The sequence below is a fragment of the Ursus arctos genome, unplaced genomic scaffold (genome assembly GCF_023065955.2).
Source record: "Ursus arctos isolate Adak ecotype North America unplaced genomic scaffold, UrsArc2.0 scaffold_5, whole genome shotgun sequence".
In the NCBI taxonomy this organism is placed as follows: domain Eukaryota; kingdom Metazoa; phylum Chordata; class Mammalia; order Carnivora; family Ursidae; genus Ursus; species Ursus arctos.
Window position 1 is genome coordinate 71,964,866 of NW_026623067.1, and position 25,432 is coordinate 71,990,297.

Below are 25,432 nucleotides of genomic sequence, written 5' to 3' on the forward strand. Positions count from 1 at the left end.
GAGATTTTTTTAAAAATTCAAGTGCATGTAAAATTAAAACGATTTTATTTAAATGTATTTTCTAAGTATATGTTACAAATTAAATTCTAACAAATATGTAGATTTTGTACAGCCTTTGTTTACTTATTTTATGGTGTACTTAGACAATATTTTTGGTGTATTTTGGTGTCCTTAGGCAATGTTTGATTTCAGTCAAATATGAAAGATATAATGAATTCAGTAACAGAAGTTCTTCCATAAAATTTATGAGTGAAAGTGTTTTGATCTTTAGTAATTTTAATACGCTTAAATTCAGTTTAAGTTTTAACTCCTAATAACCTCCATATTCATTATCTGGAAGTGTTGTAAATATTGTAAATAAGGCTGCAAAATTCAGTATTAAGATTATATTTGGAAGGTCCTTTTTCTTCCTTCTGACTTCTCCAGGATCAACGTGGAAAATCAGGTGCTAAAATCTGGATATACTAGCCGTGACCTAATTATTTTGGAAAATGATGATCCTGGGGGAATTTTTGAATTTTCTCCTACATCCAGAGGACCGTATGTTATAAAAGTAAGTATGAAAGAAACTTCAGTTTATTCTGTACTCACAACTTCAGAAGAACAATCTTGAAGGATTTGAACTTTCATGGATTTTTTTTTTTTTTTTAAGGAAGGGGAATCTGTAGAGCTCCACATCACCCGATCCAGGGGAGCACTGGTGAAGCAGTTTCTACGCTACCAAGTAGAGCCGAGAGATAGCAATGAGTTCTATGGAAACACAGGGGTGCTGGAATTTAAACCTGGGGAACGGGAGATTGTAATCACGTTGCTAACAAGATTGGATGGGATACCAGAGGTACAGGATTTTATTTTTTTCTTGTGCTTTTGTGGAAAGATGATAGTATCTAGTATATTAAGAATATAGATATTTTGAACATTGACAAGGAGATGCAGGAGCAGAAGTGAGCAGGAAAGGGTTGAGAGGTACTTATGTTTGCAAAAGAAAAAAAAGACAAGCTTAAAAAACAAAGTAAGATTCATTCAACTTTGAATTACATATGTTTATCCTACATAAAGAAATACCAAACGATCTGAAATGTGTGTGATCAGTGTTCATCATCTTTAAGCTTTCTTTAACTTTATTTTACATCACCTGTTTGAACTTTTAATGATAGGGGTTTGAACTGAAGTTTTTCTGTAGAATCACTTTTTAAAAAGAAATAAATTTAAGTTTTGTATTAGTGGAACCACATATTGTTCCATTGTGTTTGCACACCAATACATAGGGAGCTTTTCAATTAATTTTATTTTATTTACTCTTAATCAGTGTAAACGGCTAGATCATCATTGATAAGGTCCAGTTTTCTGACTGTGTTAGTATAGTATCATGGTTTATCTTTTCCCTTTTTGGATAATGTATACTTTCATATCTGATGTCTCCCTTAATTGATAGGAGAATGTTAAACAATTTTTTTAGGAACAATATCAGCTCTTTTTTTTTTTTTTTCCAGTAAGTGGGATGTTTCTGGAAAATAGATAGTATTAATATTCTTGAATAGATATATTTTTATTTGCTTTGAAATTTCAACTTTAAATTTTTCCTAATTTGACATGTTCATTTTAGTTGGATGAACACTATTGGGTGGTCCTCAGCAGCCATGGTGAACGGGAAAGCAAGTTGGGAAGTGCTACGGTTGTCAACATAACGATTCTAAAAAATGATGATCCTCATGGGATTATAGAATTTGTCTCTGATGATCTAATTGTTATGATAAATGAAAGTAAAGGAGACGATACCTATAGTGGTAATTTATTCTGCTTCTTATATTCTAGTACTGTTTACTGAGGAGGAAATTAATCATTTTTTTAGTCTATTTCTTTAGTAAATAGTTATTTTTAGTTGTCCATCTGCCTTAAAAATTACATATAACACAGATAGTAATATTTTAGAAATCATATTTAAGGTTGCTATTTTTATTTCTTACATCAGTATTGTGATGATAACTGATGATTTCAGTTATATTTTCATTTCAATTAACCATATGTGGTAGAATTCAAACACTGAAGAATGAGGTGAGTCAAATAGAAAAGACTTTAAAACTGAGACTCACTGCTAGGGAGCTATTGCAGTGGCCTGAAATGAGAAGGAGCTTATTTTTAGGGCAGTGTCTGTCTAGGTAAGAAAATTACTTTTGAGTGTTCAACTTCCTTTAGCTGCTTTTAGCAAATATCCCTGTAGAACTTTGTCATAGGCGTACCTAATTAAACAGCATTCTGTTCCCTGTGTGGAATGGTTTTTAAATCCCCAAACTGTGATAGAAAAGATCAAGTCCATTTATTTGGTAAATTTTATACCTACAGAAAGAAGACTAGATTACTACATTTAGATATATACCTTGAGGCTATCTAAGCAAATGATTGACTTTTATTAAAAAGAGGTCTTATTTTTACTTTTGTTTTTTGAGCAGTTTCTTTACTCATCATTTTAAAATTGTTAAATATATATTCATATATATTATACACATTTGTATTTCACAGCTGTTTATGATGTAATAAGAAATCGAGGCACCTTTGGTGATGTTAGTGTGTCATGGGTGGTTAGTCCAGACTTTACACAAGATGTGTTTCCTGTCCAAGGGGCTATTTTCTTTGGAGATCAGGAATTTTCAAAAAATATCACCATTTACTCCCTTCCAGATGAGGTAAATGTTGCATATGTAACTCTCTTTATTTGTTGTCATTGCTTAATAATGATTTTTTATTTAATAATTAAACTTCTGGCAATATATTTTGTCATGAAAATATGTGATAAAGAATGCAGGTATGATAATGTCTAAATAGAAGCTAAGAGAGAAATATTTTTGGTTTCCCTGAAGTCATCTTTAACTCTTAGAACTCACAGTTGCCAGTGACACTGCATAGATGTTAAATATCAGGGATTCAAGTTGAGGTTAAGTCCCCAGCTTGTACTTTGGCCCTTTGAAGCCAAAGGTACCATCTACCAAATACCCAATTGGTGCATTCTCAGAATCAGGACAATCACCAGATGGATCATGGATCCAGGGTGGTGCTCATCTTATTGGTAATGAAGAGAAAGAACTTAGGAACAGTGGGAGTGGACCTTTCTGAGCAGAGCTGTGTTTAAATGGTCACAGAAGCCACCCTCCTTTCCCTTGGGCTTGTTGCCTGAGACACAGAATTCCAGTACTCTTCCATTGTAGGATACGGAGGATACCAGCTTACATGGTGGAATGAAAGAGAAACAGGGTCCACCTAGAGATTTATATAGGCTCGGAGATGGTGGAGAATCTCATCTTGGTAGGAGATGGGAATGAAGTCTTTATGGGCGAAGCTTCAGTAAGATTTGTAAGAGGCCTTTGAGAGCTAGCTGAGCTTTTGTTACCATTATGATCTCTGTTCTAAATGGATCGAAAACTTATTTTTCTGTGTTTTTTTCTTGTAAACAACATATATCCCATCTTTTTACAGAAATAATGTGACCTATGTAGTATTTATATTTTAGCTTGTATAAAGCAAAATATCTTTATTTTCATTAAGTTTTATGAGTCAGAATGAAGTGGGTTTTTGGATGACATGCACAGTAGAGTGGCTTTTTTGGGTCTGAGTCCTACTTGAATCAGAAATGGTGATGAACATTAGTCCTGTCATTAATAGAGCTATTTTTTAAAAAGATAAAAAATAATTTAGAAATTATTTGTACAAATCGCCTAACTTAAAACATGTGTCACATTTTCCAAAAGATTCCAGAGGAAATGGAGGAATTTACCATTACTCTATTTAATGCCACTGGAGGAGCTAAAATAGGAAATAAAACTACTGCAACTCTGAGGATTAGAAGAAATGATGACCCCATTTATTTTGCAGGTGGTATTGCTATCTTTTTTGAGTGAGTTCATATCTTTTTAAACAGTAGGTAGATATGTTTTCAGTAACCTTTATAACTGAACATTTTCAGTAAAGCACAATTGAAGCTTGTTGAATATGATTTCATGATTTGTTTGGAGGATCATTATTCAATCTGTTTGATGTTTTAAGAAATGTTTTTAAAGGTCTTGTGAAGGAAAAAGAAAATAAAACAGTACTATTTCGTTAGCTTTGTTCTCCCTCAGACTTCAAATTCCAAGGTATTTCTTTTGCGTTTGTGCAAGAAAGGATACTCTCCCATGAAATTTCTTCCAGTACACGACGTAGCCAGTTCAGGGTCTGGGTATAGTACCTAACGGATGCTCATTAACTTAACAACTCATCTTTATTGGACATGTAAATTAAGGCGTCCCCATTTCTGCATTTTAATTCTTTCTTTAGACCTCTCTTTTGCCACCTGAGACATTTCTTAGTTTTTATTTTAATTCCAGTATAGTTAGCATACAGTGTTATATTAGTTTCAGGGGTATAATTTAGTGATTCAGCACTTCCATACATCAGCCGGTGCACTCCTAAATATCCTCACGTATTTCACCCATCACCCTCCCCTCACTTCGCCTCTGTTAACCATCAGCTTGTACTCTCTAGGTGACATTTTTTAATTTGTGAGCTTAATTGGTATCTAATTCTTTCTTTTTTTAAAAAAAAGATTTTATTTATTTATTTATTTGGCATAGAGAGAGAGAGCGAAGCAGGGAGCCCAATGAGGGGCTCGATCCCAGGACTCTGGGATCATGACCTGAGCCGAAGGCAGACGCTTAACTGACTGAGCCACCCAGGTGCCCTGGTGTCTAATTCTTTATTAAGCCCTTTTTGCAAGCTGTTCAATTTACAATTGCAGAAATCTTTTAAAGCTCTTGAATTTTATTGATTCATATTCTTAACCTTCAGTTAACATGTATGGAATGAATTAGTCCTGTGTTCAGCCTTCTAACTGCTGTGGCAAAGTAAAATATAAGGTATCTGGGCTTCTTCTCAAGGAAGTTACAATCTAAATTTGGAAATGAGGTATATGAAACAGTAGACCAAGGATTTCAGATAACACAAAATTTACTGATAAATTTGGAGTTCAAGACAATGGATTCTGTAGGAATTAAGGCAAAGGGAAGGTTATTGACGAGAAGTCATCAGAGGAGGCTTCATGTAGGAGTTGGTACCAGAGCTGAATCTTTAAGCAAAGACACAATGGAGGGTATTTCTTGCGTGGGCAGGGAGAAACATAAAGTGATGTGAAAATATGTTGATGAAATCAGAAAAGCTCACATATTCCTTCTTTTCTTCATCAATATTTCAGAACCTCGTGTGGTGAGAGTTCAGGAAGGTGAGACTGCTAATGTCACAGTTCTCAGAAATGGATCTGTTGATGTTGCCTGCACCGTCCAATATGCTACCCTGGACGGGAAGGCTACCGCGAGAGATGGAGACTTTGTTCCTGTTGAAAAAGGAGAAGCACTTGTTTTTGCAGTTGGAAGTAGAAAGCAGAGGATATCTGTATTCATTAATGAAGATGATATCCCAGAAACAGATGAGCCCTTTTATATAATCCTCTTTAATTCAACAGGTAAATAAATTATATTTTTATGGCAGACCTGTAGTTTCAGTGCTTTTATCAAGATGACAGTAAGTGTTTAACTGTCATTGATGACTGTTCAAGAGCAGAATTCCTTGTTTTATTGCTTTCTTGAGGGAAAGAGTGAAGAATAAAAAGTGTTGAATCTTCATGTACCTGGTTTACTCTGTGGCATTATTTTTAATCTTTTTTTCACAATGTAGCACATGGAGAAAAGTATGATATCATATAAGAAATAGAAATCTAGCTAAAGCTATTCTTTTTTTTTTTTTAAGATTTTATTTATTTATTTGACAGAGATAGAGACAGCCAGCGAGAGAGGGAACACAAGCAGGGGGAGTGGGAGAAGAAGAAGCAGGCTCATAGCGGAGGAGTCTGATGTGGGGCTCGATCCCATAACGCCGGGATCACGCCCTGAGCCGAAGGCAGACACCTAACCGCTGTGCCACCCAGGCGCCCCTATTCTGAGCCTTGTTTAGTAATCCAAGGGCTTAGGGTATCAGTATTCTGTAAGCCTTGCCCTTCTAGCATGGTACTGGGCATACTGGCTGGGAAGCTGCATTCTGTAGATGGGTGAACGCAACTGGCTGTTTGATAATTCTCTGGAGCCATAGCCATGATGAATGATAATTTGCAAGGGGGAAAAGATAGGCTCGTTCGTCTTCTCCATACTATAAATGAAGCAGGATGTTTGGACCCCAGTATTTGGGTCCTGAGAATATTTTGACCCAACTTTTAGTAAACTGGAGGGGCTTTAGCTTGTTTTTATATTTGTTCTTTTAAGTGTACAAAGAGCTATTTTTTTCTGAACCTTTGGAGAATAAGTTGAGGACAGAATACCGTATCACCTCTGAATACATTAGTGCATTTTTCCTACAAACAAAGACATTGTCTTACATAACCATGGTGTAATCATTAATATCAGGAAGTTAACATTAATATTGTCATTGCTTGAGACCCCCTTTAGATTTCTCCAGTTGTCCCAATAATGTCCAATGTAAAATCATGTATTGAATTTAGTTGTAATGTCTCTTTAATCTCTTCAGTTTGGAGTAGTTCCTCAGTCTTTCCTTATGACCTTTATAATACAGAAATTACAGGCTAGTTATTTTGTAGAACATCCCTCATTTTGGGTCTCTTTGATATTTCCCCATTATTATTAGTTTCAGGTTTTGTATTGATGGGAATTTCATAGAAGTGATTGTCTGTTCTTACCGTCTCTTCATTTGACACGTGATTTTGTTTTGTCCCTTTACTGCAATGTTTACTTTGACCACAATTTAGGTGGTGATTGCCAGGCTTCTATACTGTACTTTTTTTCTTTGAAACTAATAAATATTTTGTGGGGGAGATACTTCATGTAAATATCCTGTAACTCATCAAACTTTCACCCGCTATCAGTATGGACTCATGATTTCTATTTAATGCAGTGGGTTATATTTCACCATCATTATTTGTTTTGGTGGTCAAATTTTCCCAGATTTGGCTAGGGGTAGCCTGTTTGAGATGACTTTTTTGTCTTTTTTTGACATGTCCCTATTATTCTGTGAGCATTTTCTTAACTTCCTGGCTCAGCAAGCTGTTCCAAATTCATACTTTTCCTGTCACAACCCTGAAATTAGTCATTTTTCCAAGAAGCCCTGGTTCCTTTTAGTGAAGAATGTTATTTAGAAACCAGAATCTGGGCACTAGGTGGGCTTCTTGTTACTGAGCTTATGTGCCTTCTAGGCCCTTTTAGCCCTTTTAGTATACAGAGATTGGGGATATTTTTATGTAGGTATGTATTTCTATATACACACATGTGGACTTTTACATCTGCAATTCTGTATCCAACTATATGTACTGAAAACCATTAGTTCACAACAGTATTTCCATTTCTGCCTATTATTACAGGGTTTTTTCTAGTTTTCTTTCTTTCCATATTTGTCCCTCCCTTCTCCGAGAGTGTGAAATTCAGCTCTGATTATTTTTAGTATATTTATTTCCTTGATTGATTCCCTCTGTACCCACTTTCCCATTGCTTCTTTTACTCTCCTTCCACAATGAGATTGCCTTTCTTACCCCACTAGGGTTCTGGCTTCCCGCTCTAGGATCTCCCCACCCCCATGTGGATGCCTTCCCACTCCACTTACACTCCAACATCCAACACTAAGGTTTTTCTCCCATGGAGATGCCCTCCTTACCCCACCTTGTGCTGGGTCACTTTTGTGCCACAACAGTCCACCCTCACTATGAATGCCTGCCTTGTGCCTTACCTTGTACCTTTTAGACTGAAATATTCAGAAAGAGGAAAAGGAAAAGAAAGAGATCACTTAATTTTTGTTTGTGCTGTGTTTCTCCACCATTTTCCCTATCTTTCTCTCTCTTTGGTTGTATCTCTCTCTTTCTATTTCCTTTCTCTTTCTCATTTTTCACACGACTTAGTTAAGAAAATGAAAAAAATATCACCTTATCATCTTATGAGGAACAACTTAACTTTGTAGAATAATGTCCACAAAAGAAATTTTGCAGTTGCAGGAAAACCCACAATTAGGCCTTAGGTAGACGAAAAACATTTTGATGAATTCAATCATTGTCCTAAAATTTAAATGAAAGAAATTGCTACAGGTAAAAATAATTTTGGTGATGTAAAAGTGAAAAACAGAAAGTTTTGCTGTCATGTATAGAAAGTGGATGAAGAAATGCCATTGTGTTAATACAGTTTACTGTAGGAATAAGTTCTTGATTTCATTTATGACTTTGGTGTCATTCTGGGGAAAATTATTGTGTCCCAAACATCTCTGAGGTCAAAATGTCACTGGGCTTAAACCCTTATCAGGAACAAAATGTCACTATGATTAAAATAGTGGATCAGATCCAAACCTCTTGTAAAGAGAGTGGAAAATCACTGTGCAAAGAGAGGGCTGGTATTTATTTTGTAAAATATATCATTGGGGAAATATATGTTTGATATTGGAAGAGGGAGGGATGGAGAGAGAGGTGTCACTGGATGACTGGCCTGAGGTATACCGCCACCGCATTTGTCTTCAGTATTTTTCCAGATGTGGTAGCATCTGAGGATCTAATGACTTTAGCTATGAAGACTTGCATGACATAATTTGTGCTTTTATATCCCTTCTTTGTTCTTTCTCTTCCACTTTTCTCTCCTCTTTCATGCTGTCAAAACATCGAGGGCCTGAGGGGATCAATGGTGGGAGGGCTGGATGGGCAGCATCTCCAACATGACCTCGTGCTGGCAGTGGATATCTGTGCCTGATACTTACTGTTCATGGTTTATGTCCTGAGATTGAATTATTGGATTGAAGGATGTCGCCATCCTCAGAACCCTTGTTAAATATTGTCAGTTCTCCCTGTGGAGAGACAGAATGAGTTTTTGTTACCACCTGTGATATGTTGCATGAAAATGCACATGATAGCAGAACCCTGACAAAATTAGATTTTGTTGGGGCACCTGGGGGCTCAGTCATTTAAGCATCTGCCTTTGGCTCAGGGCGTGATCCCAGAGTTCTGGGATCGAGCCTCGCATCAGGCTCCATGCTCCGCTGGGAGCCTGCTTCTTCCTCTCCCACTCCTCCTACTTGTGTTCTGTCTCTCACTGGCTGTCTCTCTCTCTGTCAAATAATAAATAAAATCTTTAAAAAAAATTAGATTTTGTTATTTTTGTTTTTCTTAGATTTTATGATATATTTTTAATTTTTTTATTACTCTATATTGTCAGCATTTTCTATACAACGATTTACTGTCTATTTTAATAGTTTTTTTTCCCTCTTTCCATTGGCTAATTATCAAGTAAGTTTGAGTACAGTTGTATATTTATATAACTTATTTTTAATGTGTTGGTTTGCTACATATAATTTCTGATTCTGTAATTTTAGTTTTAAGTGTTGCCCGCATCTAATTTTGAAAGTTTTATTTCTTTCAGTTCAGCTAACATTCATAAATAACTTGTGTGTACCAGTTATGGAGCTCTACTCTGCTAGGGCAAAGAATTGATTAAGAAGGGTTTGTTCAAGGACCTTACAGTAAAATTTGTGTGTGTGTGTGTGTGTGTGTGTGTGTACTAAATTAATGTGATAATTATGATAAACTGACAAACTGGGAAGTGTTTCTGTAGGAACACAGTGGGAATGTTCTTACCTTAACTTTGGAATTTAAGGAAGAATTCCTGGAAGATGTGTTGCTTGAGCTGGTCCTGAGGACTAACAAGCGTTGAGTAAAGATGAGGAGGAATTTTGCTTGCATAGGGAACAGGAGGAGCAAAGAGGAAGAGCTTTGAACCTCAGGGAAGTGATGAGAAGAGACCTGATGTCTTGGTAGTAACAGGACTGACACACTGGATGGAATTCGAGTAGAGGAATCAATTTCAGCACCATAAGGATTGCTTTGTGCTGTGTATGACCAGATCAAACTGCTGCCTGAAGACAGAGATTTAAAGGGAAATGCTCAAACCAGTCATTCCAATTAATGTGAACAGGAGTGTTATTATGTTATGGGATAATCCTTTCATTATTTTTATGAAATGAAATCTACCTCAAAACTTTGGAATGAGATAAAACTATGTTTTTGATTTCTAATTAAACTGTCGAAGCAATATTCCTATTGCGAAGAAAAGTATCATGTATGTTTTTCAATGAAGTACATCTTCTGTAATTAAACATTTCCACAAAGACAAGTCACATTAAACTTATTTAGGCATCTCTTTCTTTTATTTGTGACCTTCAGTGAGGAAATGCTTGCTGAAATTTGAACTTCATTATAAACTTTTTCTTAATTTAAAATATGAATTTGACAGCAGCTTAACTACTTCGTTGTTATTTTGACTTTTTAATTTAGGTGACACAGTAGTATATCAATATGGAATAGCTACAGTGATAATTGAAGCTAATGATGACCCAAATGGCATTTTTTCTTTGGAACCCATAGACAAAGCAGTAGAAGAAGGAAAGACTAATGCATTTTGGTAAGTGTATTTGGATAAGGCAAATTCAAAATTGGATAAAATAAAACCTTTAGTATGCACAAATTTTAAATATTGCTAATATTTCAAAAATTTAAAATTCGTTCAGAATTGAGCAATTTCAAAGTTGGTAGTCCAAATGAATGGTAAACTTCGTTTATGCTGTTGCCACTTATTTAAAAAAAAGAAAAACAACTTTAGGGGCTTTTGGGTGGCTCAGGATTGGGCATTTGCCTTCCGCTCGGATCATGATCCCAGGGTCCTGGGATCGAGTCCCGCATCGGGCTCTCTGCTCAGCGGGGAGTGTGCTTCTTCCTCTGCCCTTCACTCCTCTTGCACGCTCCCTCTCCTTCTCTCTCTCAAATAAATAAATAAAATCTTAAAAAAAACAACAACACGTTAGCTGGTAAACAGAAATTATCGTTCCTGCTCTCCTCATCCCAAATTCTGTCATCTGTCAGGACGGAGAGATTTGAGCTTTACTGAGGTCTTCTCCTTTGCTTTTGAAAAACTTCTGCCAGTTCTCATCTGAATATTTTTCTATTGGGTTTGGAATTTACCCTTCAGTTTGAACTTTGAAGACTATGACTTTTAAGACTGCTTGCCTTTGTTATTTAAAGTTCTGCCTCATTCTCTTACCATGAGATTCATCACGGTTGCTCAGTAAGGACTGGCTGGCTGGTTTATATTAAAGACGATAAATAGAAAAAGAATATTTCTGATATAACACTGAAAGCTATCATTAGGGTAAAATTCACAATTTATACATTTTTTATAAAAATTAATTTTCTTTAATTTGTTATGTAGGATTTTGAGGCATCGAGGACACTTTGGCAATGTTTCTGTGGCTTGGCAGCTGTTTCAGAATGATTCTGCTTTGCAGCCTGGACAAGAGTTCTATGAAACTTCAGGGATTGTTAACTTTATGGATGGAGAAGAAGCCAAACCAATAATTCTCCATGCTTTTCCAGATAAAATTCCTGAATTCAATGAATTTTATATTTTAAAGCTTGTAAACATATCAGGTGCTGTGTTTTTCCATCTTTTTTATTTCACAACTGAAATTTAATGTTTCGCAGGTAAATAATTAGAGCTCTATAGAAAATACAGTTAATGAAGAAGTAAGTGTATCTTGATTATCCAACTTTATTAAATGTCAAAACACCCTTTTTGGTAGAAGTGTTATTTTTAACATTCATTTTGTGGTCTTAGCTTGGTTAAGTTTTATGGATGGAAACTTACATTCATCCTCACACTTGTAAATAGATTTTTTCCACACCAAGTAGAGTATCTCCAACAAAATGTTAACAGAAGTTAGAAAGTACAGATTCATGATAGCTTAAAGCTTGGTCTTTGTGCCATTTAAACAATTTAAACAATCAATTTCCCCATCACTTTTGGTTTTAAGCACAGGAACTAAAACTCTCTAGTTAATATCCTCTTTCAGGGTTGATTGATTATTAATGAAATTATTCTGAACCAAAATACCCCTGCAAATATGGTGAAAACCATATGGCGAGACAGTGGTTCCATTGATCTATGAATATATTATTTAACCAGAAGTTTGCTAGTCAAATTCCTTTCGTCTTCGCCTTATACTATAAAGTACTTCAAATTCTGATTTCTTCTTTGTTATAAATCATCTTATTACAGGTGGATCTCCAGGTCCTGGGGGCCAACTAGCAGGAACTAACCTGCAGGTGACAGTAATGATTCCATTAAATGATGATCCCTTTGGAGTGTTCATCCTGGATCCAGAGTGCTTAGAGAGAGAAGTTGCAGAAGATGTCCTCTCAGAAGATGATATGTCGTATATTACCAACTTTACTATTTTGAGGCAGCAGGGTGTGTTTGGTGATGTACGAGTAGGCTGGGAAATACTGTCCAGTGACTTCACTGATGGTTTGCCTCCAGTGATAGATTTTTTGCTGGTTGGAGTTTTCCCCAGCACTGTGCATTTACAACCGCACATGCGGCGTCACCACAGTGGAACAGCTGCTTTGTACTTCAGTGGACTAGAGGGTGCATTTGGAACTGTTAATCCAAAATACCATCCTTCCAGAAACAATTCAATTGCCAACTTTACATTTTCAGCTTGGGTAATGCCCAATGCCGATACAAATGGATTTGTTATAGCAAAGGATGATGGTAATGGAAGCATCTACTATGGGATAAAAATTCAAACAAATGAATCCCATGTGTCACTTTCTCTTCATTACAAAACTTTGGGTTCCAATGCTACATATATTGCCAAGACAACAGTCACGAAGTATTTAGAAGAAAACGTCTGGCTTCATCTTCTAATTATCCTGGATGATGGTATAATTGAATTCTACCTTGATGGAAATGCAATGCCCAGAGGAATCAAGAGTCTGAAAGGAGAAGCCATTACTGATGGTGAGTGTCATCTCTATAAATAGAATACTGAATTTTGAATTTTCAGAACCTTTGATTTCTTAAAAATCTGCTTGTGTATCGGTTTAATTTCTTTAAATAGAACTTATGCCTACCAAGACCATAAGTTCTGTACTGAGTGTTACAGAAATGAATCAGGCAGTCTCTGCTCTTGAGGTACTTAAAATAGGTTCTGGGAGAGAGATATGCTAAGAGATCACTTCAATGTGTTGTAGGAAGAAAGAAAAAGATTATGGGGCACCTGGGTGGCTCACTTGGTTGACCAACTGCCTTTGGCTCAGATTATGATCCTGGAGTCCCAGGATCAGCCTTGCGTCTTTCGGGGCACCCTGCTCAGTGGGGAGCCTGCTTCTCCCTCTGACCCTCCCCCCTCTTGTTCTCGCTCTCTCCCTCGTTCTCTCTTTCTCAAATAAAAAAAGAAAAAGAAAAAAATTATGAAGAAGGAATATTTGTCCTTCCATTGGGAGTAGGAGGGATGGGGCATGATAATGCCATGTAGAAAAAAAAAAAGCAGAGATGTAGAAATGTGAAAGAGCATATTGTGCTTGGGAAACTGCTGCTTGGGAGGTCTTGTTGGAGGTGAAAGGTGGTGGGCGTAAGGTTAAAGAGAAATCAAAAAAGAAAAATTACTTTTAAAAGCCCAGAGATTACAGGGGTTTATAGTATCAGTAGGTAAATTGGTGAATTCTATGGAGAGCTTTGAAGAAATAATCTTTGTTGTCTTTAAACTGAATTACATGCTGTTTCTTTGAGAAATAAATACATCTTTGTGCATATTTAAACACAGATATTGGTTATCTCCATTATAATCACCAGTTCCTTCCCAGCCCCTCCATCCTAGGATGTGATTATTTTTTGCTGGGTAAGAGAGTAGAGCACAGCTTATATGGTTATAGCTTAATAGAATATTTTTCTTCTGAACCTCCTGCACTGGATATCTGATTGTATTTGTTGTTCCTAGTAGAAAAAAAGACGGGCAAAGGAAAAACCATGCACATACTACTGATTTCAATTGCAGAGATGATGTTTATAGCACTTTGTAGCATTAATCACCTTTCGATTGTGTGACTCTCTTGATTCATTTGGTGATGGCATGTTGGTAGGATGAGAGTGGGAAAGATTGGAGAAAGTAAGAGCTGGGTGTTTCTTTTCTCTGTGTAGCTTACTGCAAGGAACTTAGATTGCTTTTGTAATTTGTAATTTCTAAAGAAAAAATTTAAAGTGTATATTTAAAATTTATTGATGAAATATATGTTATATAGTATAAAATGTGTAAAAGCATACGTATCACAAGTATACAGGTAGATCAGTTTTTAAAACTTTAAACTCATCAGTTTCAGCACCCATGTAGCTGGCCCCCAGATCACGAAACAGCATTCCTGAAGCCCCCTGGCTCTTGTCCAGTTACTGACTCACCACCCTGCCCACCTACTTTTGCCATTTCTAAGAGCATAAAATAAGCTTCTCCTGGTTTTTACTTTGTGTAAATAGAATTGAGCAGTGTGTATACTTGAGTGCCTGGCCTCTTTTGCCCAGTATTGTTGATAATATTTATCTGTATTTTTGCCTGTTGTAGATATATTCCTCTTGTTACTAAGTAGTCAGCCCGGAACCACTGGAGAACGCACAGGGGTCACTGTGATAATAATGTGCAGGATACTTCTGACTACCCTGAAAGAACCACTTGGGTAGTGACTTGTAAGAGCTGCCTTGGTGGATGATTTTGATAAAAAATGTGGCTTGTACTTCTTTCCCAAAGCACTGCCAAGGTCTCAACTTATATAAATGTCTTACTCGAGTTATTGGAGAGGGAATAAGTAAAGAAATAAGAACTGGTGAATTTTTGAAAAGGGTTGTCATTGATATAGAGTAATATAACTGGGCTGCATGTTGTGATTACCATGAAAAAGTCTGTAAGACTTGCCTATGATCCTGTCCCTGGGGAGGAATATTGCTTTTTCTACATCCATTGCATTAATTGTTTGGGTAAAGAGTTATATTTGGTCCATGAAAACTTTCATTGAATTCTCACAGCTTTATTTAACTCAAGATGTGTTTCTGACTATTAAGCCTTGACGTTCTCGAAGAATAGTAATACAAAAGTTTCAAAAATTGTGACTGAATTGAATCATTCCATTCTTAGATGCACAAGGAAATTTTAAAGTTTCCTGGGAGAAATGTCTATCTAAATATACTCTGATACATACATGTATACATATACAGACATATATACAGGTGTACAAAATATCCTTTAGTACAAAATATCTTAAATCCGAGCAATTACAGGTTCATTTTTCATCGTAACAGAAAATAGCCTTTATTTGATTGTATTCTTGTTATATGTTTTACTTATCTAACAAAACCTCTCAACAAAATTGCTTCACTTTCTGAATCACACTTGTAATGTGGGACAGGATACTTGTAGATACTGTAGCAATTAAACCCATTTCTAATTTCAGGTCCTGGAACACTGAGAATTGGGGCAGGAATGAATGGCAATGACAGATTTACAGGTTTGATGCAGGATGTGAGGGCCTATGAGCGGAAACTGACCCTGGAAGAAATTTATGAACTTCATGCTATGCCAGCAAAGAGTGATTTACACCCTGTTTCTGGATATCTGGAGTTCAGACAGGGAGAAACTAACAAATCATTCATTATTTCTGCAAGAGATGATAATGAAGAGGAGGGAGAAGAATTATTCATTCTTAAACTAGTCTCTGTATATGGAGGAGCTTGCATTTCTGAAGAGAACACTACAGCAAGATTAATAATACAAAAAAGTGACAATGCCAATGGCTTGTTTGGTTTCACAGGAGCTTGTATACCAGAGGTAAGTAGTGAGCTTGGGGAATTTTGGAGTTAAAAAATTCACTGTAGGTGGATTTGTTTGGAAGTTGGGAGTGGGCTTTCTTTCATTTGGTAAGTGTGCTTAAGTTTCTGCTCAAACCCCAGAAGTACGCTGGAGCCGGAGGTTGCAAAATTGAATTATAAGGTCTTTGCTCTTACAAGTTCACAGTTTGAATTAGAGTCTCAATCAGCTGATAGAAGTAAAGATGAGTTAGCAAATGAAACTTTGGCCGTTATTTTTAAGGTTAATGTGCTTCACAGAATGCACAGAATATTCCACGTGTCATTTCCTTTGGCTACTCTTTGGATACTGCATAAGTAAATGAAATAATATATATTGAAAGCTTCCGAATAATAGTAATTGAAATTTTATTAAAATGTGATTTTTTTTTTCAGGTTTTTTTTTTTTGTGAAATGTACTTAAGTAGCTACAACTTTCTTCTATGTTGGGTGTAATGCCTTCCTTATCACTTTTCTTGGCCGGCTTCATTCATTAGGCTGTTGTACTGTCCTTATCAGTTCTTTCCAAGGTTTTCGAAGATTAGTAATCATCTTGGTTTCCTGTTCAGTAATGTGAGATCTCATGACACCACTTCACAGGTGTTGAGTGTGACAACAGCTCCATGCCCATGAAAGGATGCCAAGGAACAAGAGTCCTTCCGTTTGCAAGTCGATTCTTGTAGATTAAGAAGGGCATTTTGTAAATTGAAACAATTAAGAAAACCATGAATTAGTAGAGGGTGAAAAAGAGTATCTTGGTCATAGACCTGATTTAGCTCAAATTGGGGAGCTAGCTCTCTGGAATGTCTTATTGCCCTTCTTAGCTCTTTGGTTTGGTGATAATCATAAGAGATCTTCAAATAGTGGGCTTTTTCTATATCAGAAATACTAGAATATCCTACACTAGGGAGGGCAAATGTCGTACAAATCGATAACTTAAAGAAGAAATTATCTAGAATGATAATATTTCTAAATATTCAGTTATTAAAGAATTTTATATATTAAATTTTTTATGTACCTGACAATCCATAATACAGCTGCAACAGATATTACTTATGATTCTCTCCACTTAATAAGGTTAGAAACTGAAGCTTAGAGACCTGAAAAAATAACCCAAGTTGAATTAAATAAGACAGGATCAAATGCCTGATTCAAAGCTTGGCAGTTACCAGCACTAAATAAATATTACTTTTTTTTTTCTCCTAAGATACAGTGGGAGGAACTGGAATTTGAACCTGTGTCTTATGAATTCTAATTTTGTCTTTCCCCCTATATTTTTGTATCATCATCTCCATTTTTATTTATTTTTATTTTTTTTAAAAGATTTTATTTATTTATTTGACAGAGAGAGACACAGGCAGTGAGAGAGGGAACACAAGCAGGGGGAGTGGGAGAGGAAGAAGCAGGCTCCCAGCAGAGGAGCCTGATGTGGGGCTCGATCCCAGAACGCTGGGATCACGCGCTGAGCCGAAGGCAAACGCTTAATGACTGAGCCACCCAGGCGCCCCAATCATCTCCATTTTTAAAAAGACAGGCGGCTTCCATCAAGTTGTGAGAACCATTAAGGTGCCATGTAAAAGCAGCTTCCCTTTAATTCTCTTTATGACCTGGCATCTGCCAGTGGCTCTGGCTTCCTCTTGGTCAGCATGTTTTAGTCAGACTTGCGTGTTTCAGTTCCAGTCTCAGGGCATCAGGGCCTCGTACGTCTCTATTTGGAACACTGTCAATCCAGATCTTCAGAATCAGTCATTCAAGTCTCAGCTCTAAAGACATCTCCTCAGTGAAGACTTGCTTAAAGTAATCCCCCACTTTCTTCTCCCAACTGGTTTTTCTCCATCCCTTCACCTAGTTTTATTTTTTTTCTGTAACATTGATTATACTCTTAAATTCCCTTTGTTATTTATAAGTCTACTAATTTACTGGGTATTTTGTGTGGCCTTTCTACCACAGAGATAAAAGAACTCTGAGTGTAATAAGGTCTTATTATTCATTATTGTATCTCAAACACCTAGAATGTAACATAATAGGTACTCAATAAATCTTAGTTGAACTTATTTATTTTTTTTTTTTTTAAAGATTTTATTTATTTATTCGACAGAGATAGAGACAGCCAGCGAGAGAGGGAACACAAGCAGGGGGAGTGGGAGAGGAAGAAGCAGGCTCATAGCGGAGGAGCCTGATGTGGGGCTCGATCCCATAACGCCGGGATCACGCCCTGAGCCGAAGGCAGACGCTTAACCGCTGTGCCACCCAGGCGCCCCCTTAGTTGAACTTATGAATTATTTTAATAGTAAGACATGAGAAGGCTCATAGTTCAAACCACAAACACATTTAGATTCAGTTAGCTGCATAAACAAACTGAAAAAAAAAAAAAAAAACAACCCAACACGTAAATGTTAAAACCCTGCCCAAAATGAGGAATAGTTCTTGAGTGTTTCTCTGGCTTTGTGGGCCATTATAGTGAGTGTTCAATGCTGGCTTGTCACACAAGTTTCACTGATAGATTGTGTTGGTGTTGGTTTACTTCCATGTAGATTTCCATGTAGGTTTGCCTGTTTCCAAAAATCTTGGAATTTGAACAGGACCAGTCAAGTCTTTAATGGTAGAAGAGAGAACTTTGCTATGGAGGCCACAACACCTATACTATTAGAACTGCTGGAAAGGAAGAGAAAACATGATTGATTATTCTCCAAGCCCAAATGAGAGGGAAATAGAATATATCTATATTGGAAAGAGTAAAGTTTAGACAGTTAATATAAGAAAGTGTTTTTGAGTCTAAAGATCCAACATTGGAATTTGTCAGGAAAATTATAGAATTTTCATTCCTGAAAATATTAAGAGTATAAGTATAGAACTCTTACTTTCATCTTGGTGTGATATGAAGACAGCAGTATTACTAATATGAAACATTTCTGTTATCATCACCATCAATAATATTTATTGGTTGCTTACTGAAGTCATGATTTGAAATGCAAGGTAGACCAATAGGTTTTAATGTATTAGAATCTGATTTCACATTGCAACTAAATTATAAGAAGTTACCACTTGTCAAATGGGTATAATGTGGAGGAGGAATATCCATAACTATCTGCCAAGACTATTTAAATCCTCCTTTTCCACGTACATATCTCTGTGAGGCTGGATATTTTTAATGTATTTTAACCAAAATAACAAGTAGCAACAGAGAAATTGATTGTGAAAGGAGATATGAGAATCTAGCTGTCTTCTATTAAGCTAGACATTAAAAGAGATTTACAGAAGTGTAAAACAATGCCCCTTTGTCACTAATTTTTTTAAGAAAATATAGTTATTCACATAAAACATGTTGCTTATGTTAGTATGTACTGACTTTATTATTGCTATTTTAAAATGAGTTAATATATCAATATTTAAATTTTTTTCAATTTTCATTAGTAAAATGGTAAATATCATCAGATTTCACCAACATAAGCAAAAACCTCCTTGGGGTTCTTAATAATTTTGATGAGTGTTTAGGGATCCTGAAACTAAAATATATGAGAATTGCTGGTTTACATTATGCTTGGAATTGTTTTAAATTTTATCGTTATTTGCTTTTTAGAAATAAAAACCACTATCGCTTCCATAGATTCTTCATTGTGTTGTTGCAGTGACAGTGAAAAAATTTTTTTCTTATCCCTTCAAAAATGATGAAGGCAATAGAGATATTTAAAGACTTCTTTCTGAGTCATGTTATGCTTTTACATTTTCATAGATTCATGAAATAATCTAATATGAAGGATAAAATGAAAGCATAATCACATCTTAAATAATGAGACTATGCAGAATATGACATAGTCTACACTTCCCATATTGAAAGAGTTGATAATTATTTTGTGATTTGTTCCATCTTAACCAGGTACACCATATTCTTCTCAGTAGCAGGTGCTTAATAAATTATAATTGAAAGAATGAATAAACCTGTATGTAGTTGAGAGCCCTGATGGGGCCGTGCCAAGTAGGCTTCTGGATTCCAGGTGGTATCTATATTGAGCAGATGACTGAGTTTTGTTGGGTATGTAGCATAGCAACCACATTCTCATGTTTTCCTCCCATTTTGTTTTTCTGTGTGATCTTTAATGTTACTTTCTATCTACCTTATTTTAGCACTATTTTTGTATGACCTATAGTCTTGTATACCAAATAATTATAAAGTAATGAGATTGCTTTTCATAATGATTCATAGAACTTCCTAGTCTCATTGTTTTTTTTATAACTAATACTTGGATTGCATTTTATATTTATAAACTCACAGCTTAAGAATAAGTTTAGAGACATTTTGAGAGGATCTTTATAAAAATGAGAATATTATTTAACTTGGACCGTGTTTGTTTTTAAGTGCCTGCCGTATGTTATGTGAATAGATTCCTTTAGGTATAAGTGATATTGATATAATCCAATATCACAGGTCTTTACCCAAGTGTGAAACAAAATAAAAAATTAATTGGATGTGTAATTATTAGGCATTAGCTTTAATCTTCTATTCCAATACAGAAAGCCAATTTATGGCTCGGTGCATAATTTTTTCTGCGAAAATAAGTTTCAGAAACTTTCTGATGGTTAAGTTTTATAATCACTCTCCTGCAGATCTGAAGATTGAGGAAATTTCTGACTCAAAAGAAAGCAGTAGTGGCTACTGTTGTTTCTTGTGAAAAACTGAATGATGGTGGTTTTGATGATGATTTCTTGGTGTTACGCTTCTTATATACTGGCCTAAACATTTGCTTGTATCATGATTCCAAAGGCAATTAGGTGTATATTTTAACAGAAAAAATATTTTAACTCTTTATTTTCTGTCTTAATTATCTTCTGGTATTAATAATTCCATCATCTGGTTCAGTATTTCCCAAAGTGTTATGCTTGATGACCTAAATCAGAAATAGCTCATGTATATTCCAGAACACCATTCCTGATTGAGGACTCCATTTCTGAGTCAGAATTTCTGTCAGGGAGATGAGATGGGAATCAAAAAGCTGAATTTTAAAGCTCTTTTTTAAGCGGAAAATTTCTTCTATGTATATATAAAACTAGAAAAAATAGAATAATGAACCCCAGTGACCCACAACCTAAGCTTCAACATTTATCAGGCTTCTGCCAATTTTCTCTCTCTCTCTCTCTCTCTCTTTTTTTTTTTTTTTTTGCTGAAGTCATTTTTAAAGCAAATCTCAGACACTATGTCATTTCTCTGTAAATTCTTATGTATGAAAAGTAGATTTTTATGGACCTTTGACATCTGAAGCTTCTTCCTGATTGGTGATTTGTAATTTCCTTTGTTGAATGAATTATTAATTCATTAAATTTTCTGTGAAACTTTTATGTATGGCACTATTTGTACACAGTTGTATTGGATATGGATAACCTTTGTTTTTCTTTTTTTTTTTAAGTTGAAAATAGCTGATACATATTGATTAGGGCTTTACTAAATTAAAGTGTGGTTAAGTAGCTTTTTCACATGTGATTCCTGCAAGTTTTTTACTTTCTTCGTCTTGGGTGCTCCTTTTTTCATCTTGGGTGCTGCATAGTAATGCTCATTGACTTGGTAGGAAGTTGGAAGGAGACATAAAGATGCCTGAAAATATCTTTGGATCTGTTTCATCCATGCCTCTTGCTAAAAAGGGAAAGGTTGAATATTCACATATTGAGATTAATGGCTTATTAATATAACTCACTAAAAATGTTCATTCTGGTTAAAATTTGAGGTGGGATAATGGGGCAAATGTGTTCCCATTGTGATAGGAATCAAAATAGGTGGGAATTTGTTTTTTTCAATATGTAAGCATATATATTTCTTGATAAAATGAGGGAATGTAGGATTATGTTTTGCAATTGTGTAGGTGTCTGTATGTTTGTCAGGGAGAATAAATATAAACAATTTTCAGTACTTATTATATTACTATAGGTACCATAAAAGATACTTGTTTAATCTCTACCCAAATCCCTGAGACATTACGATCTTCATTTTAAGATGAAATCAGGTGATAAGTGGTAGAGTGAAGAAGCTCAGGACTGTTTGACCTTAAAGCCATACTCCTTCCATCTACCAGGAGACATAGTGGGGGCTCTCCTGAACAACCACCTATCATTTTGGGCTTCTCATGCCAGCACCTGCAGGCAAATAAAAGAGTTATAGTATTGTCCCAGGAGTGCGTGGTCTTGTTCACTATAGGGCACCTAAGGTTGCTATCACTCTTTGAAGTAGGGGTGTTGATAGTTGGTGAGACTCAGGATTCCCTGGAACATCTCCTGGTGGCTTCCATGCTCGTTGATAATTGTTTTGACTATTGCCTATTTGTGGATAAATTTCAAGTCTGTTCTTTCTAGCCGCAATGTTGCACCAAAATGGCTCTATCTAATGCTGGCAGAGGTGCTTATGAGTGATATGAAAAATAGAATGGCATTATCTAAATTAGGATTCGTATTTTGAGCTCTATTCATTCAGTTTCAGTTCTTTTTTCTATGAATTACATATATGCTTACTAAAATAAAAATAAAATTGAATTAAAAGACTGAGAATTTAAGAGTATGAAGACTTTATTCTAAAAGATCTTCCAGGGCGCCTGGGTGGCTCAGTCATTTAGGTGTCTGACTCTTGATTTCGGTTCAGGTCATGATCTCAGGGTCTGATTGATTGAATCCCACATTGGGCTGTGCACTGGGGGTGGAGCCTACTCGGAATTCTCTCTCCCCTGCTCATGTGCTCTCGCTCTCTCTCTAAAAAAATTTTTTTTTAAAAAAAGCTCTTCCAACTTCGTGCTTTATATAATTTTTAAGTATTATCTTAAGTGTTCAGATAAAAATATTCCCATGTGAAAAATACCTATAGGCATGTATATACATATGTATAGGTATATATGACAAAACTATCAAAAGATATTAAGCATAACATAAAAGCCCTCATTGACCTGACTCTTGTCTCCCCACCAGGCATTTCTCAAGACTCTTGCCATTTGTCACTTTATGCTATCTTCAAAATTATTTCATGAAATACACTCTATTACTTTTTATCCATGCCTAGAATGTTCTTCCTGATGTCATGTTCTACCCTCTACCCCTCACTTCTGCCCCCTATTTGGTTTGTCTGTGCTCAACTTATCATAAAACTTCGAGTTTATCTTCCTCTTTAGAGTTACCCAGAAAACAGACTGCTTTTTTGGTAATCTTTTGTACCGTAGTGTCCAGCACAGTGGCTGGTACACACACAGTATCAATGAATGAATTACATGTACAGTGAACTGATTATAGCAATTACTTTAGTAATTTCTGTATTTTGTATTTTTGTAAGATCTATTAAAGAGACAAGAATGTAGAGGTCTCCTTAGAGTGTTAGAAAGTTACAGAACTAAGTTTATGGTAAAAGGATTCCATGAAAGCATTATAATTTTATCACTGGTTTGAATCAGTATATACTTAAAATAATTTATGTTCAATTTCAGATTGCAGAGGAGGGATCCACCATTTCATGTGTGGTGGAGCGAACCAGGGGAGCTCTGGATTATGTGCATGTGTTTTACACCATCTCACAGATCGAATCTGAGGGCATTAATTACCTTGTTGACGATTTTGCTAATGCCAGTGGAACTATCACATTCCTTCCTTGGCAGAGATCTGAGGTAAATGCTACCCTCTTTGTTTCCTTGAAAGGCTCCGGGAAGGCTTTTCTTTATCTCTGGGTTCTGTAATTTGTTTGCAGCATCTATTTAAGCAGTTTAAAGTATTTAGATCATTAGGTAAATAACCATGGTTTAAAATGTTTTTGTATTTATTAAAGATTTTATTTATTTATTTTAGAGAGAGAGTGAGCATGCTGGGGGTGGGGGGTAGGGGCACAGGGAGAAGGGGAAACAGACTCCCCACTGAGCAGGGAGCTCGATGCGGGTCTTGATCCAAGGACCCCAAGATCATGACCTGAGCCAAAGGTAGATGCTTAACTAACGGAACCTGTTTTGTATTTATTTATGTAAAAGAAAAACAGGATTTCTGAACAATGTGTATTACAGTTTTATCTATCTTTAATCCCAATACAATAAAAATGGCATGGCTTGAAGGTTTGCTGTTGTAGGTTTTTTGTTATTATTGATACAATGGGAAGCTGCAGTTCTTAATGGTACTTTGCTTTCTAATCAGCCACTGAGAAATTCTTGTAACTATAATCTCAACTTTATTTCTAAATGTGGAAAAGTGAAGTAATTTCTCTTTGTTTTGAAAGTACAAGTGATCTCCAATTTTATCAAAACTTTCTGTGAACCATCATCCCATTTCTGAATAAGTGTCCAGAAATAAGTGGCACTTCTTGCAAGTGAAATCAGGATGAGACTGTGTCCTCTATCAGAATTGTTTTAAAACATTCTTTTAGTCTATCATGTTAGCGTATTCACATCAGTATAATTTTTCATTAAAAATGTAAATAGCTTATATGTCATCAGTAATAAGTAGAAAATAGCTTAATGCTTGCAAATATAATCTTTAAGAAAATTTCTAAGGGATTTAGGAATTAATTGGATGAAAAAGATAAAATTGAGAGAAGACAAATTTAAAGAGTTAATACTAAAGAAGAATGATCAAATCTCTATAATTTGCAGGAAGGAGACTAAATAGTTTATAACAAAATTTCTCTGCAGATAGATGCATGATAAATATTTTACTGGTCTTTGGTAAAATGAGGAAAATTAGGAAAACTAGCAAGTTTTCATAAGGCTAAAATTATTCGGTGTAAAGGACTATTTTAATCTGATGCTGCCTTTTTCACCACTTCTCTGGATTGAAAGTGTTCTTTTTTTTTTTTTTAATTAAGTTATGATGATAGTATGTGGTCCTCTTTTAATGTTTCTATTTGGAAAATAGGGCTGATCCCACAAATTTTCCCTTGGGAAATTTACCAACTATGAAATGAAAATATAACCTGAAACCATTGTTTTATAAAGTGGATTCATACCCATTTTGGAAGAGATAAAAATTACATTTTGGTCAGGAAAATTGTTATATATACTCTTGTCAAGATTTATTTAAAATATTTCCTTCTATCATTTGATTTTAAATTTCTTTAAAAAATAATTGACCTTGAAAGCAAAATAATAACATTGAACAGTGGGGTTGGTTTATAATACCATGTCTGCTAGGTCTACACCAACCTCTCCATCTTACTTAGCCAGTGGCAGGGTGCTGAGATGTCACTAGGGTTCCACAATTGTGCTTTCTAGCACAGACAGTGGTAAGGTAGACTCCACTTCGCTGCTGCCTTCCAGATATCTGGGGAGTGCAACTAACTGAATATATTTAAATCGTATCTGAAAACCTAGCTGCAAGGGAGTCTGGAAAGTGTTTGTGGGGTGTATGTGTGTATGTGTTTTTCTAAAGTACAGGAAAGTACGTTGGAAATGTGTTTTTCAAGTTTTTTTTTAAATGGCCCATTAGTTATGAAATCAAGTTATGATTTAGGTAAATACCATAGTTTAAAATGTTTTTGTATTTATTAAATATTTATTTATTTAGAATAGAAAGAATAGAAAATAGAGCATATAACATATAGTAACATAAAGTAAAGGTAAATTTTTTTGTTTGTTTATTGAGTTACCATGTAAAATACATTTATTTATACCTTGATAGGGTCTTCATTTCACTAAAATGAATGAGTACTTTGGTATGCTTCAACCCTTTAAAAATATTTGCTGCTTTATTTTTAATGTACGTCTTGATGT

General features: G+C 35.5%; 1 protein-coding gene across 1 annotated transcript in view; it reads left to right on the forward strand.

Annotated features, from left to right (window-relative positions):
- Positions 1-25,432, forward strand: part of ADGRV1 (adhesion G protein-coupled receptor V1) — a 508,055-nt gene that overhangs the window by 62,693 nt on the left and 419,930 nt on the right. Inside the window, exons 12-22 of the mRNA XM_026498632.4 lie at positions 427-553; positions 653-838; positions 1,607-1,787; positions 2,521-2,684; positions 3,744-3,867; positions 5,222-5,488; positions 10,331-10,457; positions 11,262-11,479; positions 12,108-12,851; positions 15,329-15,702; positions 23,171-23,347. Coding sequence (XP_026354417.4) covers positions 427-553; positions 653-838; positions 1,607-1,787; positions 2,521-2,684; positions 3,744-3,867; positions 5,222-5,488; positions 10,331-10,457; positions 11,262-11,479; positions 12,108-12,851; positions 15,329-15,702; positions 23,171-23,347 — 2,689 coding nt within the window. The remainder of the gene's footprint in view (positions 1-426; positions 554-652; positions 839-1,606; positions 1,788-2,520; positions 2,685-3,743; positions 3,868-5,221; positions 5,489-10,330; positions 10,458-11,261; positions 11,480-12,107; positions 12,852-15,328; positions 15,703-23,170; positions 23,348-25,432) is intronic.